A 12,378-nucleotide genomic window follows, 5' to 3' on the forward strand; every position below is an offset into this window, starting at 1 on the left:
ATGAAGATCGTGTTAAAATGACAATTAAAAGAACTCTGCAACTACCAAGCCAAACATCAAGGTGCAAGGGAATGCGTATAAATCAGGGTGTCGAACCGAACCCGAACCTGCACCGAAAACCGGATCTGTAGAGAATGGAGGGAACTGCATTCGTGTAGATCAGATGGCAGGTTACTGGTCATGAAGATCGTGTTAAAATGACAATTAAAAGAACTCTGCAACTACCAAGCCAAACATCAAGGTGCAATGGAATGCGTATAAATCAGGGTGTCGAACCGAACCCGAACCTGCACCGAAAACCGGATCTGTAGAGAATGGAGGGAACTGCGTTCGTGTAGATCAGATGGCAGGTTACATGGTCATGAAGATCGTGTTAAAATGACAATTAAAAGAACTCTGCAACTACCAAGCCAAACATCAAGGTGCAATGGAATGCGTATAAATCAGGGTGTCGAACCGAACCCGAACCTGCACCGAAAACCGGATCTGTAGAGAATGGAGGGAACTGCATTCGTGTAGATCAGATGGCAGGTTACTGGTCATGAAGATCGTGTTAAAATGACAATTAAAAGAACTCTGCTACTACCAAGCCAAACATCAAGGTGCAATGGAATGCGTATAAATCAGTGTGTCGAACCGAACCCGAACGTGCACCGAAAACCGGATCAAACCCGTTATTTTTGACGGAACCGGTACAAAACCGAAACCGAAATTGAACGCTTCATATTGAACCCGAACCGGAACAAAATCATATTCTGATGTGGCCAGGCACGTAGCCAGGGGGGAAGCCCATGCCCCCCCCCCCCCCCCCCCCCACAAAATCATTCATTTCGCTGGAACCTCCTGTCCCTTCTCCCCCTCATACAGCATTTTGTCATGGGCGGGCCCCCCCGAACCAAAATCCTGGCTACGTGCCTGGATGTGGCGGTTACCGGTTCAACGAAAGCGGTTCAGGGCCAATTTTGTCAATAATTGGTCTTAATGGGAAAAGTTGCGGGCGTATTTCTTTCTTATATTGCCAAGACTAATGCTATATACTGTCAGATATTTTAACTTTCGTTTTTATTGCACACGTAATAAAAAATGCATCATCATAAAAAGCAGAGACACTAAGAAAACCCGTGGTCACCGAGCTCGCGCTCGCTCGGACGCTCGGAGCCGGTCGGATCCTCCCATAGAGTTATTATAATAAACGCTAGAGGCTCAGCTGGCGCCAGTGTCTCTGAGACTTCCGGTTGCAAATTGAAGCAGGCAGCATGCAGTCTACTTTTCCAGTCTCCCTGTGTATTCCTATGGGAAAACGCGCGTGAATTTTGTCTCGTCGCCGGAAAATAACATTAATAACTTTTGTTATTTCGGTTGTACCGGATAATATGTACCTTTATTAATATTGTGAAAGTGTAATTGCTTTAGTTACAGCATTTTTCTTTTACCACTGAACGATGTTAAACTTCGGTATATTTCAGGCCCAAACCTCTGTTCTATGGCAGGTATGTAGAAACGAGCGACGATTCTAAGCAAAATAACAATCGAAAGGAATGTAGAGTGTGCTCAAAGTTCGCCAGCATTCCGTTGGTGCTTATATATTGCTAATATGCCTGTCCTCTCACTATATGAAAATGACCCCGTCGTGCATCTTTACGAATGGTAAAAAAAAAAAAAAAAAGAAAGAAAAGAAACGTTCGAAACGTAAATAATAAAGTACGTGGGCTACGAAAGGTGTGTTTTCTTATTATTTCCTATGTTCGGAAGTTTTTATCGCGCACCTGTTGTCTGGCTTCTCCCTATTTGCAAAGATTTAGAGCGTGCGGGTGAGGATTTGAACACAGAACAAGCATCTTCGCATATATTCATGAGCAGAAAGAATAAAGCAGTACTGATTTATTGCAAATCGGACTATATTACGTGACTTTCAATTTATTTTGATCGTCTGCAAGCACAAGGAGTTACTTATCCAGTGTTACTGCGTACTTCTTGCCGTCTCTCTTGGTTTTCCACATGTCCTTCGTTCGTTTGGCACGTACATCCCCCATGCTGGAAAGCGCTGACGCCGTGTTCGCGCGAACAGTGCTCGACAGTGCACATAAATACATGTACGAAGCGGTTTTAGCACCGTTTTTCATGCCACGATTTTAAAATAAAAACGCCGTAACTGACCAATTATTTCATCTGTGTGTCTGGGAAATGTTCCAATGTGCATAGTAGGTACGAATTATTCGTAATATTTGCTCTTATAATCGAGCGCAGAGAGGAAATGCACTCGATTTTTTCCGTAGAAATGCATTACCGGAAGTCAATTTCGGACTGCTTGCTGTCTGCTTCAATTTGCCACAGCACACTAGCGCCTAGCGTACATTATAATAACTCTATGGATCCTCCAGTCCCTACGACCGCAGCGCCGCCGCGTACATCCGGGACCTTTCCGTGTCGGCGCTTGATCCCACTACTCCTTTCTAGTATGCGCCGCCTTTTCCACCGCTTGGAGCCGGGTATGCCGACGGGTCATTTCTTGTTCCTGTACTTTATAAACTGCATTTGCTTCTTTTCTGATCTAAAATGCTGAACAAGAACTACTTTTATAAATAACTGAAACGGGTCGCGCCACTTATATTTTGTATTTCGACTAAAAAGAAGCTTTTAGCGGCTCTGACCAGTAGTAAGCCCAGGACCAAAGACGTCACATATCGCGCGCTTTCGGTACCGCGGGTCGCCCCCGTCGGCGGAGGAGGTTTCCGCGTCGTCCGGTTAAAATATGGGGCACTGATATTTAGTTACTCTCTCCGTGCCCGCTGGCTTGCCCGAACCCCAAGAAACGTGGAAACCGCAAAAAAAGGTACACGGTTAATTATGATTGCAGGGCCCCTTTAAAGAGATGCTGAACCGAAAATCCAATTTCAGAAAACAACGCAGAATTGATAGGCGGGATGCCACAAATCCCAAAAGTCACCCATAAAGCGGTATCTCCAACGGATCGTTGTATTTTTGTAAAAGAAGAGCGCGCTTGCACAAGGCCCAAAAAACTCGTGACTTCGCGATTCTCATTTCCTCCTCGTTTCGCATTGACTCCTCAAGGGCGCGGAGAGAAAAGGGAGTGAGGCCATTTGTTCTCCTCCTCAACTCTCTTCCGATAAGATGACGTCAACATTCTCCCCTCATTCGCTCCTTCATTTTCCAGAAATACGGCCGTCCGCTCTAGGTATGGCTATATGAGTTATGTTTCGTGGTTTATGGCGCCTTGTTGAACACTTCTGCAAGATTATTTTGTGAAATTCGAATTTCGGTTCAGCATCCGTTTAAAGGGATAATGCACCGACATTTGGATTAAAAAAAAAAAAAAACAATGCTGGAGATGTAGGCGGGACGCTACAATCCCTACAACACTACTAGTAAGGCGATATTTCAAATGGACGGCCGTATTTTCGGAAAAAGAAGTCGAGATTGAACCAGACCGACGAGGCGCGTGACGTCAAGACACCTAGTGTCCTCCTCTCTTCGCTTCGCTCCCTCAAGGCCGCGAGGTGGAGAAGACGCGAGGTCGTTCCCTCTCCTTCTCGGAGAAACATGACGTCAACATTCCTGCCAAATGCGCCTCTTTTTTTGAAAAATACGGTCATCCGTTCGAGATACCGCTGTATGAGTGATGTTTTGGTGTTTGTAGCATCCCGTTGCACTCTTTTGCCGCGTGGTTTGGGGAATCCAGATTTCGGTTCAGCATCCCTTTAATAGTACATAGGAACCAGCCGACCAGTGAAAGAAAGCAGACGACACGCAGACGAAATCCGTTGGCAGCAAAAGCGCCGCCGTTATGCAGTCAGACGCGTTTTTTTTTTTATTATTTTAAGGTTTGCTTTTATTGTCCGCATTTCTATTTTAACCGAAGGTACATTTAAAAAAAAAGATTGTCTATTTTAATAAACTACGGTGGTGGCGAGCCGTCGCGATAAGGAGGTAGCGCCATCTATCCATACGAACGCCAAACACACCCCGCTACTGAACCCCTGTCGTCTGCGTCGCTGCCCGCCGTAGACCCTGGAAAGTTCCTTGGCCTTGTTTTTACAGAAAGAGAACTACCTGTTGTAATTTTACATGAAAAAACCGACCTGTGAAATACACCTCTGACGAAAAGTAAAGTTTAGATTGCTACGTGCAGCCGTCGATTTTTACGGTTCATTTTAGATCGAGCCTGGTGACTTGGATATATATATATATATATATATCGTACTTAACGCCACGGTCAAACCTCTGACATTTCTTTTTCTTGTTTGTTTCAAAATCGTTACTCGCGACAGGTTTCTGACGAAATGAATACCAGAATTTTTTGCTTGTTTTTCCCGCCAGCTCTGCATGATGGTCAGTTTACCTCGTTTCTTCGTACTGGCTACTGCCTGTCAGGAGCATCGGCGGTTTTTGTTAGAGCCGAGTTGGGTGGACATCTGAGAATTCCAACTTATTTGTGAATACCCTGAAGGCGACACGTACGGAATACGTGTAGCGATGTAGGAGTGCGGCAGATTTAGAAATAGAGACGTTTTTTTATATAAGCTCGACCACTGATTCCAGCCAAGTATTCTTAATCCAAAAGTTATATTGAACAGAAATGTATTACCAGATGCACCACTCGCTGACAGTAACTCTGTCAAATGGCCATGACATTTCAAAATCCCTCCTCCAGGTCATATTGGAGAAAAACAAATATTTTTATTTTTCGGTTCATATCGGTTAAAACCGGTTACCGGTAAATAATTAGTGGTTACGGTTACGGTTACGGTGTTTATAAATTTCAAATAACGGTTTTCTTCCGGTTACGGTTACGGAAAATATTTCGTTCCTAAACGGTTTTCGGTTACGGTTTGAATCCCTGTTTGTAAGCCCTCTGGGCTAGCCGGCGTGGGGCTTCTGGGATGAGGAGTTTCCAAGTCGTGGAGGAAGGTAGTCCATTCAAAGTGTAGCGTTGAAACAAGGTTTTACGCTCTTCTTTGTATTCTGTGCATACTAGTAGTACCTGTTCAATGTCCTCAAAGACCCCACAGTGTAGGCAGTCGGGACTATTGACCCGTTGAAGTTTGTGCAGAGTTGATCTTGTGTTTTCGCAGTTTGCCCTCAGCCGATGTAACATTGACTCTTGTTTTCTTGGCAGCTTGCCCGGAGGGTCCGTACCCGTGAATTGAACAGTATCGACTACTACACGGAAACATGGGACAAAGACCCCCCTCCTCCCCCGAAAGTAATTCCTGGCTACGCCGCTGCTCCACAGCTAACGAGAGTACGGCCATTAGCCGGTAAGAAACCCGAAGAAGGAATCACAAAGCGAGAAGTGTGAACGTGCGAGCTTTTGAACTTTTAAGATTGTATAACGAAGTGACGACGCCAAAGATTGAGCGGTTATGCCTTCGAAATCGCAGTTCCCCAGAAAACCTTGTACCGCCAACTGCGACTTCTTCGTTCGATGAATTCCTTCTCGAGACTTCCAGAAGGCTCGCGAGCGAGACTGCGGAGCGCAATTCATTCACTCCGCGCGTCGTCCGCCGCTCCCCGAAAGGACGACTCGCTTAAAACGAACGTGCTCGTGGCGACGACTCCATGCCAAGATGCTTTCTCCGCCGGCTGTCTCCTTCGTTCCGACCGGAAAGCACGGCGCTCTCCCCTCGGAGCCGCCAAGACTTCGAGACCAGTCCCGACCATGAACCGTGGCACGACCAAGCATCGCCGCCAACCGCTTCGCAACGGTACAGCCCAGGACAGCTCGCAGATAAGCAACGCCGGCTGGCCAGCGCCATGAGCGAAAACGTGCAAAAACTCTTTTCCGGCGGCTGGTAATTGTGAGGTGTCCCTGTTAGGCGCGGCCTTATCTGCCAATTACGCAAAGCCGGGCCGCCGCCAGCCGCCAAACAAAAGGCGATTGTCTTTGAGGACGGGGAGCCCCTTTGTGTACGGAAGCCAGCCAGCAGCTCCCGGAGAATCTAGTGGCGCGCCCAACGGCGACGCCAAGAAACTCGTCGGAGGAATGGGGCTCTCCCCCCTGACCTTGTTCTGTTGACAAAAGCTGCCAGGCAGGCAGGCAGCAGGTCCATGTATCGGGAGTGTCCGCGTCTTGTACGCTACTCCTGTCAGCCGATGAACACCGAACGTGTTACAGTAACGCCGTTACTGTTGGGCGCATTTTTTTTTTTTTTTTTGATAAGGCAAAGGCGTTAATCGAGGCAAAAGGGGAGTCCCTCCGCGTGCCTGACATTGCAAACTTATTAAAGGGATACTTCAATGAAATTTGAAATATTCCCGTCGTGTTCAAAAATAGGTTGAGTATACTCCACAATATCCGTAAATGACAATCGCACGTTTGCATTTTGAGCTTGGTGGCTGTATTTTTCGTTATAAACGGCCACTCTGGCAAGCGCCCAGGAGAAGGCCCAGCGGAGACCACGTGACATCCAACGCAATCGTGACGTAGGTCGTCTCAGGACGAGCAAAGCTACGGCGAGGTTGACGTCGAGAGGATGGCCTAGTCGTTCCAGCCACCGAAGCGGCTGCTTTTGTACTAATTTTGAGTGACGGGTTAATCTTCTATAATCTTGTAGGTGGACAATAGCGACTTCTGCGTCACATAAAAGGCATTCTCGGGAAGAGGGGAGTTCCTCCTTCCCCCCTTCTCTCGTCGTTGCCGGAGGCGAGACACTCATCGTCACTAGCTGTCAAGATTCCTAGACGGGCATTACAAGCGAGGCGTTAGCGACATCCACCAGGTGCTCTTTGATAATCGTTTAATTCGTTTTAAAATTCCTTTTCGAGACTTTTTTAACAAGATATTGGTATGTTCGATGTGATACTGCTCCTTTGAAACAAAAAATGAGTGCCGAAATTTCGTTGTAGTATTTCATCATCCGGTCTTTGACGCGCTGATGTGGCTTGGCTAGCAGAATTATCGGTGCCAACGACTTTAATATATTTAGCAACATATCCGTTGCAACTCAAGTACGAAGGGCGAGGGTAAGACGGGCCGGGGAGGGGGAAGCAGACGGAACGCTAAAGAGAGAAGGAGGTTTCCCTCACTCTTCTCCAGCGTTCCGTCTGCTTCCTCCTTCCCGGCCCGTCTTACCCTCGCCCTTCGTTCTTGAGTTGCAACGGACTAGTCTATTTACCCCTCCATAAGGATTTGTGACCTAACCTTCATTCTTAACGAACATTTAACAATCACTCACGTAGGCGAGTATTACATTAAGTCTTCCAGCGTTCGTTTTTGCGCGCCGTTCCATGTTTTAGGTCAAAAAGTTTTTTTTTTATTTATTTATTTAAGAATACTGTCAGCCTTCACTTGAAGGCTATTACAGGAGAGGTAACAACAATATATATACAGTCATATAAAAAATTTGAACTCTATACATATGTACGTAATAGAAGAAGACTGTTATACAATTTTTAATTGAAGACAACGTGAACCATATCGCCACACTTTGTAAAAAGAAGTGAAATAGAAAAAAGGAAAAACGCCCTTCTTATTTATTGCTGGGTAAATATCTTTTCTAAAGAAGACTCGAATTGGGACATATTTGCAGAATTAATGACATAATCTGGAAGTTGGTTCCAGTCTTCAATTGTTTGCACAAAGAATGAATATTTAAAAACGTCTATCCTACTATTATACGGTTGGATTGTTTTATTGTGATTTAATCTGCGCGATCGTTTATGTGTTTCATTTAAATATAGTTCAGGTTCAATGTTTAAGTGATTGTTATACAACGCAAATAAGAACTTTAGCCGCGCTATTCTCCGTCTAGTTTCTAATGATTGAAGTCCACACTGGCTAAGCATTTCAGTCACAGAGTCTGTTCGTTTGTATTTATTAAGAATGAAACGTGCAGCCTGCCTTTGAATTTTTTCTAGTCTATTGATGTCTACTTTTTTGTTTGGACTCCATACAATGCTGGCGTACTCTAAAATAGGACGGATCATTGTCTTATAAGCTGTGATTTTGGCATTACTAGTTGCATGTTTTAACTTTCGTTTAAGAAAGCACAAACTTCGATAGGCAGAGGAGTAGACATTATCTATATGGGTGCGCCATTGCAAATCGTGTGAGATCACCACACCAAGGTACTTAAAACTGTTTACAACACTCAAATTAACATTGCCTATATTATAACAAAATTTCAAAACGCTTTTTTTGTTCGTTATATGGATATATGTTGACTTACGAAAATTTATTTGCATTTGCCAGTCCTCACACCATTGCCTTAGATTTTCCAGGTTCCTATTAAGAGCTAATTGATCATTAGTATTGTTTATGACAGAGTAAAGAAGGCAATCATCTGCAAAAAGTTTTAGTTTTACTGGTTCTGCAATATGCGTAGCTATATCATTTATATATATCAAAAACAATAATGGACCTAAGACTGAGCCCTGCGGGACTCCTGAGGTTACAGATAGAGGTGGTGATATGTTTCCATTTATCTCAACTTTTTGACTCCGATTTGACAGGTATGCTTCTATCCAGTTAACGATCTTATCACACAACCCTATCTTTTTTAATTTGAATAATAATTTTTTGTGAGGTATGCGGTCGAATGCTTTTGAAAAGTCTATACAAATTACATCGACCTGTTCCTTATTATTTACAGATAAAGATAAATCATGAAACGTTTCAACAAGCTGCGTTACGGTTGACAAACCATTTCGAAAGCCATGCTGATGAGAGTATAACGTCTTTCGCTCCTCTAAAAAAGTAAATATATATTTTGAAATGACGTGCTCCATCACTTTACAGCAAACGCTGGTCAATGAAATAGGCCGGTAGTTTTCTATCGTGAAGCGGCTTCCTCCTTTAAACACAGGGACGACACGTGCGGATAACCAATCTTGCGGGAGTGACTCCGTTTGTAATGATTTGTCGAAGATAATTTTTAAATAAAAAGATAGCCACTCTGCATATCGCTTTAAGAATTCATTCGGTATTTTATCCGGGCCTGTTGATTTTTTTGTATCCAGTGACAATAGCTTAGCAAATATTCCGGACTGGCTTATCTCTATTTCTGGCGTACTCGTTTCAATATCAGAATGAAAGGCCTCATCGAGATTTTGTACCTCGTGGGCTGAAAAGACTGATTGGAAAAACACGTTAAACCGATCTGCCATTTCTGCACTGTCAGTAATGACCACATCGTTTTCAACAATCTGCTCGATCATTTCCCTCTTTCCTCTTAAGAAACGCCAGAATTTCTGAGGGGCAGTTTTTATAAAGTTGTGAAGAGTCACTGAAAAGAATCTCTCTTTGGCTTGTTTGAGTGATGTTTTTAATTTAATTTTTAGAGCATTTATATGTTCTTTAAAACCTTTTCTGTGCCTTTTGATTTGACGTTTTAGGTGGATAATTTCACGCGTTATCCAGGGATTTGTGCGATATGTCCTTTTAGTTTTATTGGGAACAAAGGAATTAATGCAAAAGGAAGTAGTAGTTTTAAAAAAATTCCACAGATCATCTACTGTACTTGTAATGCTTAGTTGGTCTAATGTTTCTAAGGATGTCTCTAAGTAATCTATAATACTTGTATCGTCTGCGCGAGTAAAGTCTTTAACAATTAGGGGCCTAGCAACCCTGCAATAACCCTGTCGTGGTAGTGGAATCGTAAACAAAATCATTTTATGGTCTGAAATTCCTTCTACAATTGAAATCTCGTAATCCGATATGTTTTCTGTAATAAAGACAAGGTCTAATGTTGACTGAGACTGGTCGGTGATTCTAGTGTATTCCTTGACTATTTGGGTAAGGTTGTGATTAAACGTTATGTCAATTATTTTTTCTCCGTTAAGGATATCAATGCCACCAGCTGTCAAAAGAGCCCAATTTACATGGGGCAAATTAAAATCTCCAGTCATGATTACCTTGGTAGTATCATTTACATATTTGCACAAAAACTCATTCAAGCCCTCCAAAAATTCTACTGGTGCATTTGGCGTTCTATAAACCACTCCGAAAAGGAACGTTCGACTGTAATAAGAAATTCGGCACCAAACAGTTTCATCACAGTCGCATTCAAGCACCACACAATCAATGTCATTTCTCAAACAAATAGCCACACCCCCGCCTCTGGTAGTTCTATCACACCTAACTAATTTATAATTGGGGGGAACAATGCAATCGCTTTCTATATTGGAGTTTAGCCATGTTTCTGTAATAGCTACCACATGGGGACTGTGGGCAAGAAACAAAATTTCTAGAGCTTCAATTTTATTAACCACACTTCGGGCGTTTAGGCTAATAACTCTCAATTCAGGTGGATCGTTTTCAGCCGCCCTTGCATCGCGTCAGTTGTAGGCTGCCCCACTGGGTTCAACACGACGTCGCTGGTCTAGATTAAGATCCCACACAAATGTTTCACCATTAATCTTCAGCTTGTCATGTACAAGTGATACCTTATCGCCCTTTGCTCTGTTCGATGCCGCGCTTCCCCATAATAGTTTTCTTACTTGCACTGTTTCTTTTGCGTAGTCACTACTGATACTGAGCTTAGTTCCTTTTAGTTTTCTACAGTTTTTAAATATTTCCTCTATCTCGTTGTAGTCGAAGAACTTTATGATGACCGGTCTATTCGTTTCCTCGCGCTTACGTCCAAGTCTGTGAATTCGCTCAATCGAAGTTACTGTGATGCCGAGAGTCTCCAGGAAGACATCTTTCGTTACGGTTCGCTTCAGTTCCTCAGTGCTTTCGTTGTGTTTTTCGGGTAAGCCAAATATAAGTAGATTATTTCGCCTTCCTCTATTTTCTAGGTCAATTAGCTTTTCACCTTGCTGTCTGACTGTCTGTTCCAGGTTTGCAACGACTTCCTTTAGACTATCAACTTTCACCATTTCGCTCTGAATATTTGACATTGCATTTTCCAGTTTATTAATTTTTCCGTGAATATTATGCATTTCTTGCCTAAGATTTGCTTGACCACTTTTAACTTCTTGAAGATCCTTACTCATCTGGCCCTGATTTTCCAAAATCTTTTCTAACTTCTGTTCTATTGTTAATGGTCCTGGGTTCGATTCAACGTCCCCAGAAAGCAGCAACAACATTAACCGACGCCAGCAATCACACAAAATGGCAAAACACTTTTGAGGGCACGGCACTATCACCACAAATTTGTAGCTATTTTTATAACTGTGCTGCTTGTATTGTAAACCAACCTGCAGAAGTAGTTGCGGAAATTTAGCCATGCTGGCCGTCGGGTGGGTGCCGAGCCCTCTGATGTTGGCCGGGTCTGGTCCTTGCTTTTGTAGTGGCGTGGTGGATGACGTTTCGCGCCCACGATGAAAATCCAGCCAGTGGGGGCGGATGATGACTTGTTGTTGTCCGATGCTGTCCTCGGGTACCGTGAATGGCGTGTTGGATGGCGTTTCCAATAGTATCGGCATCACCTGCAGAAGTAGTTGCGGAAATTTAGCCATGCTGGCCGTCGGGTGAGTGCCGAGCCCTCTGATGTTGGCCGGGTCTGGTCCTTGCTTTTGTAGTGGCGTGGTGGATGACGTTTCGCGCCCACGATGAAAATCCAGCCAGTGGGGGCGGATGATGACTTGTTGTTGTCCGATGCTGTCCTCGGGTACCGTGAATGGCGTGTTGGATGGCGTTTCCAATAGTATCGGCATCACCTGCAGAAGTAGTTGCGGAAATTTAGCCATGCTGGCCGTCGGGTGAGTGCCGAGCCAAAGTACATTGGTATGCGCTCAAGTTTTGAGACCGTCTTGCGATTTCGCAGTTTTCCTAGCTGAAAGGTTTCGCACATGTGACCCGACTTGAGTACACAGAGCGGCTCTCTTAGCGAGCAAGCAATTGCATTTTTTAATTGAATTATTTTAATAAAACTTATTAGGTGTGGCGAAAAGTGCTCTTTTCGGGAGACTGACCTGAGTGGTAAAGATTAGCACCTGTGAATACCCTTTCGAAGTAAAATTCAAAAACGCGGGGATATTGTGTTTGCGCTAAGAAATGGCGCGCAGTGTGGACACGAAGCGAGTGTCGACACCAGCGGCGTGGACTTTCCATTTTCCCGGGGGGGGGGGGGGGGGGGGGGGGGGGCAGGCAGGCTGAGAAGCACTCCGGGGATTTCAATTTTCATATATTTTGTCAATAAAGGCAACGTGAGCATTATGTTGTTTACATGCCATTACTAGAAACTCGTTACGTGGCACGTAAACAGCGTCTCGGTAAGGATCATGGCACAGGCCCCCCCCCCCCCCCTCCCCCCCGAATCTTACCTGGGGGGGGGGGCACGAGCCCCGATGCCCCCCCGTAGTCTACGCCTCTGGTCAACACAGCTTGAGGTCGGTTCTGCACTTGTATGGCGACACTGGCTCACGCTGTAGCTCGTATGTGTTTAGATGCTACAAGTTGATGCAACGTTGTCA

The 12,378-nt window shown here is 44.4% G+C and overlaps 1 protein-coding gene across 1 annotated transcript; it reads right to left on the bottom strand.

Annotated features, from left to right (window-relative positions):
• Positions 1–10,296: 10,296 nt before the first annotated feature.
• Positions 10,297–11,147, bottom strand: LOC121835941. The gene has a single exon (XM_042290515.1). The coding sequence runs from the start codon at positions 11,047–11,049 to the stop codon at positions 10,297–10,299; it is 753 nt and encodes a 250-aa protein (XP_042146449.1). The 5' UTR covers positions 11,050–11,147.
• Between the last annotated feature and the right edge of the window lie 1,231 nt (positions 11,148–12,378).

This window comes from Ixodes scapularis, unplaced genomic scaffold (assembly GCF_016920785.2).
Source record: "Ixodes scapularis isolate PalLabHiFi unplaced genomic scaffold, ASM1692078v2 PGA_scaffold1__304_contigs__length_218370807, whole genome shotgun sequence".
NCBI classification, from domain to species: Eukaryota; Metazoa; Arthropoda; class Arachnida; order Ixodida; family Ixodidae; genus Ixodes; species Ixodes scapularis.

What these genes read in the sequence shown, in the direction of transcription:
- LOC121835941 (XM_042290515.1), bottom strand. Translation starts at nt 11,049, where the DNA reads ATGTTGTTGCTGCTTTCTGGGGACGTTGAATCGAACCCAGGACCATTA.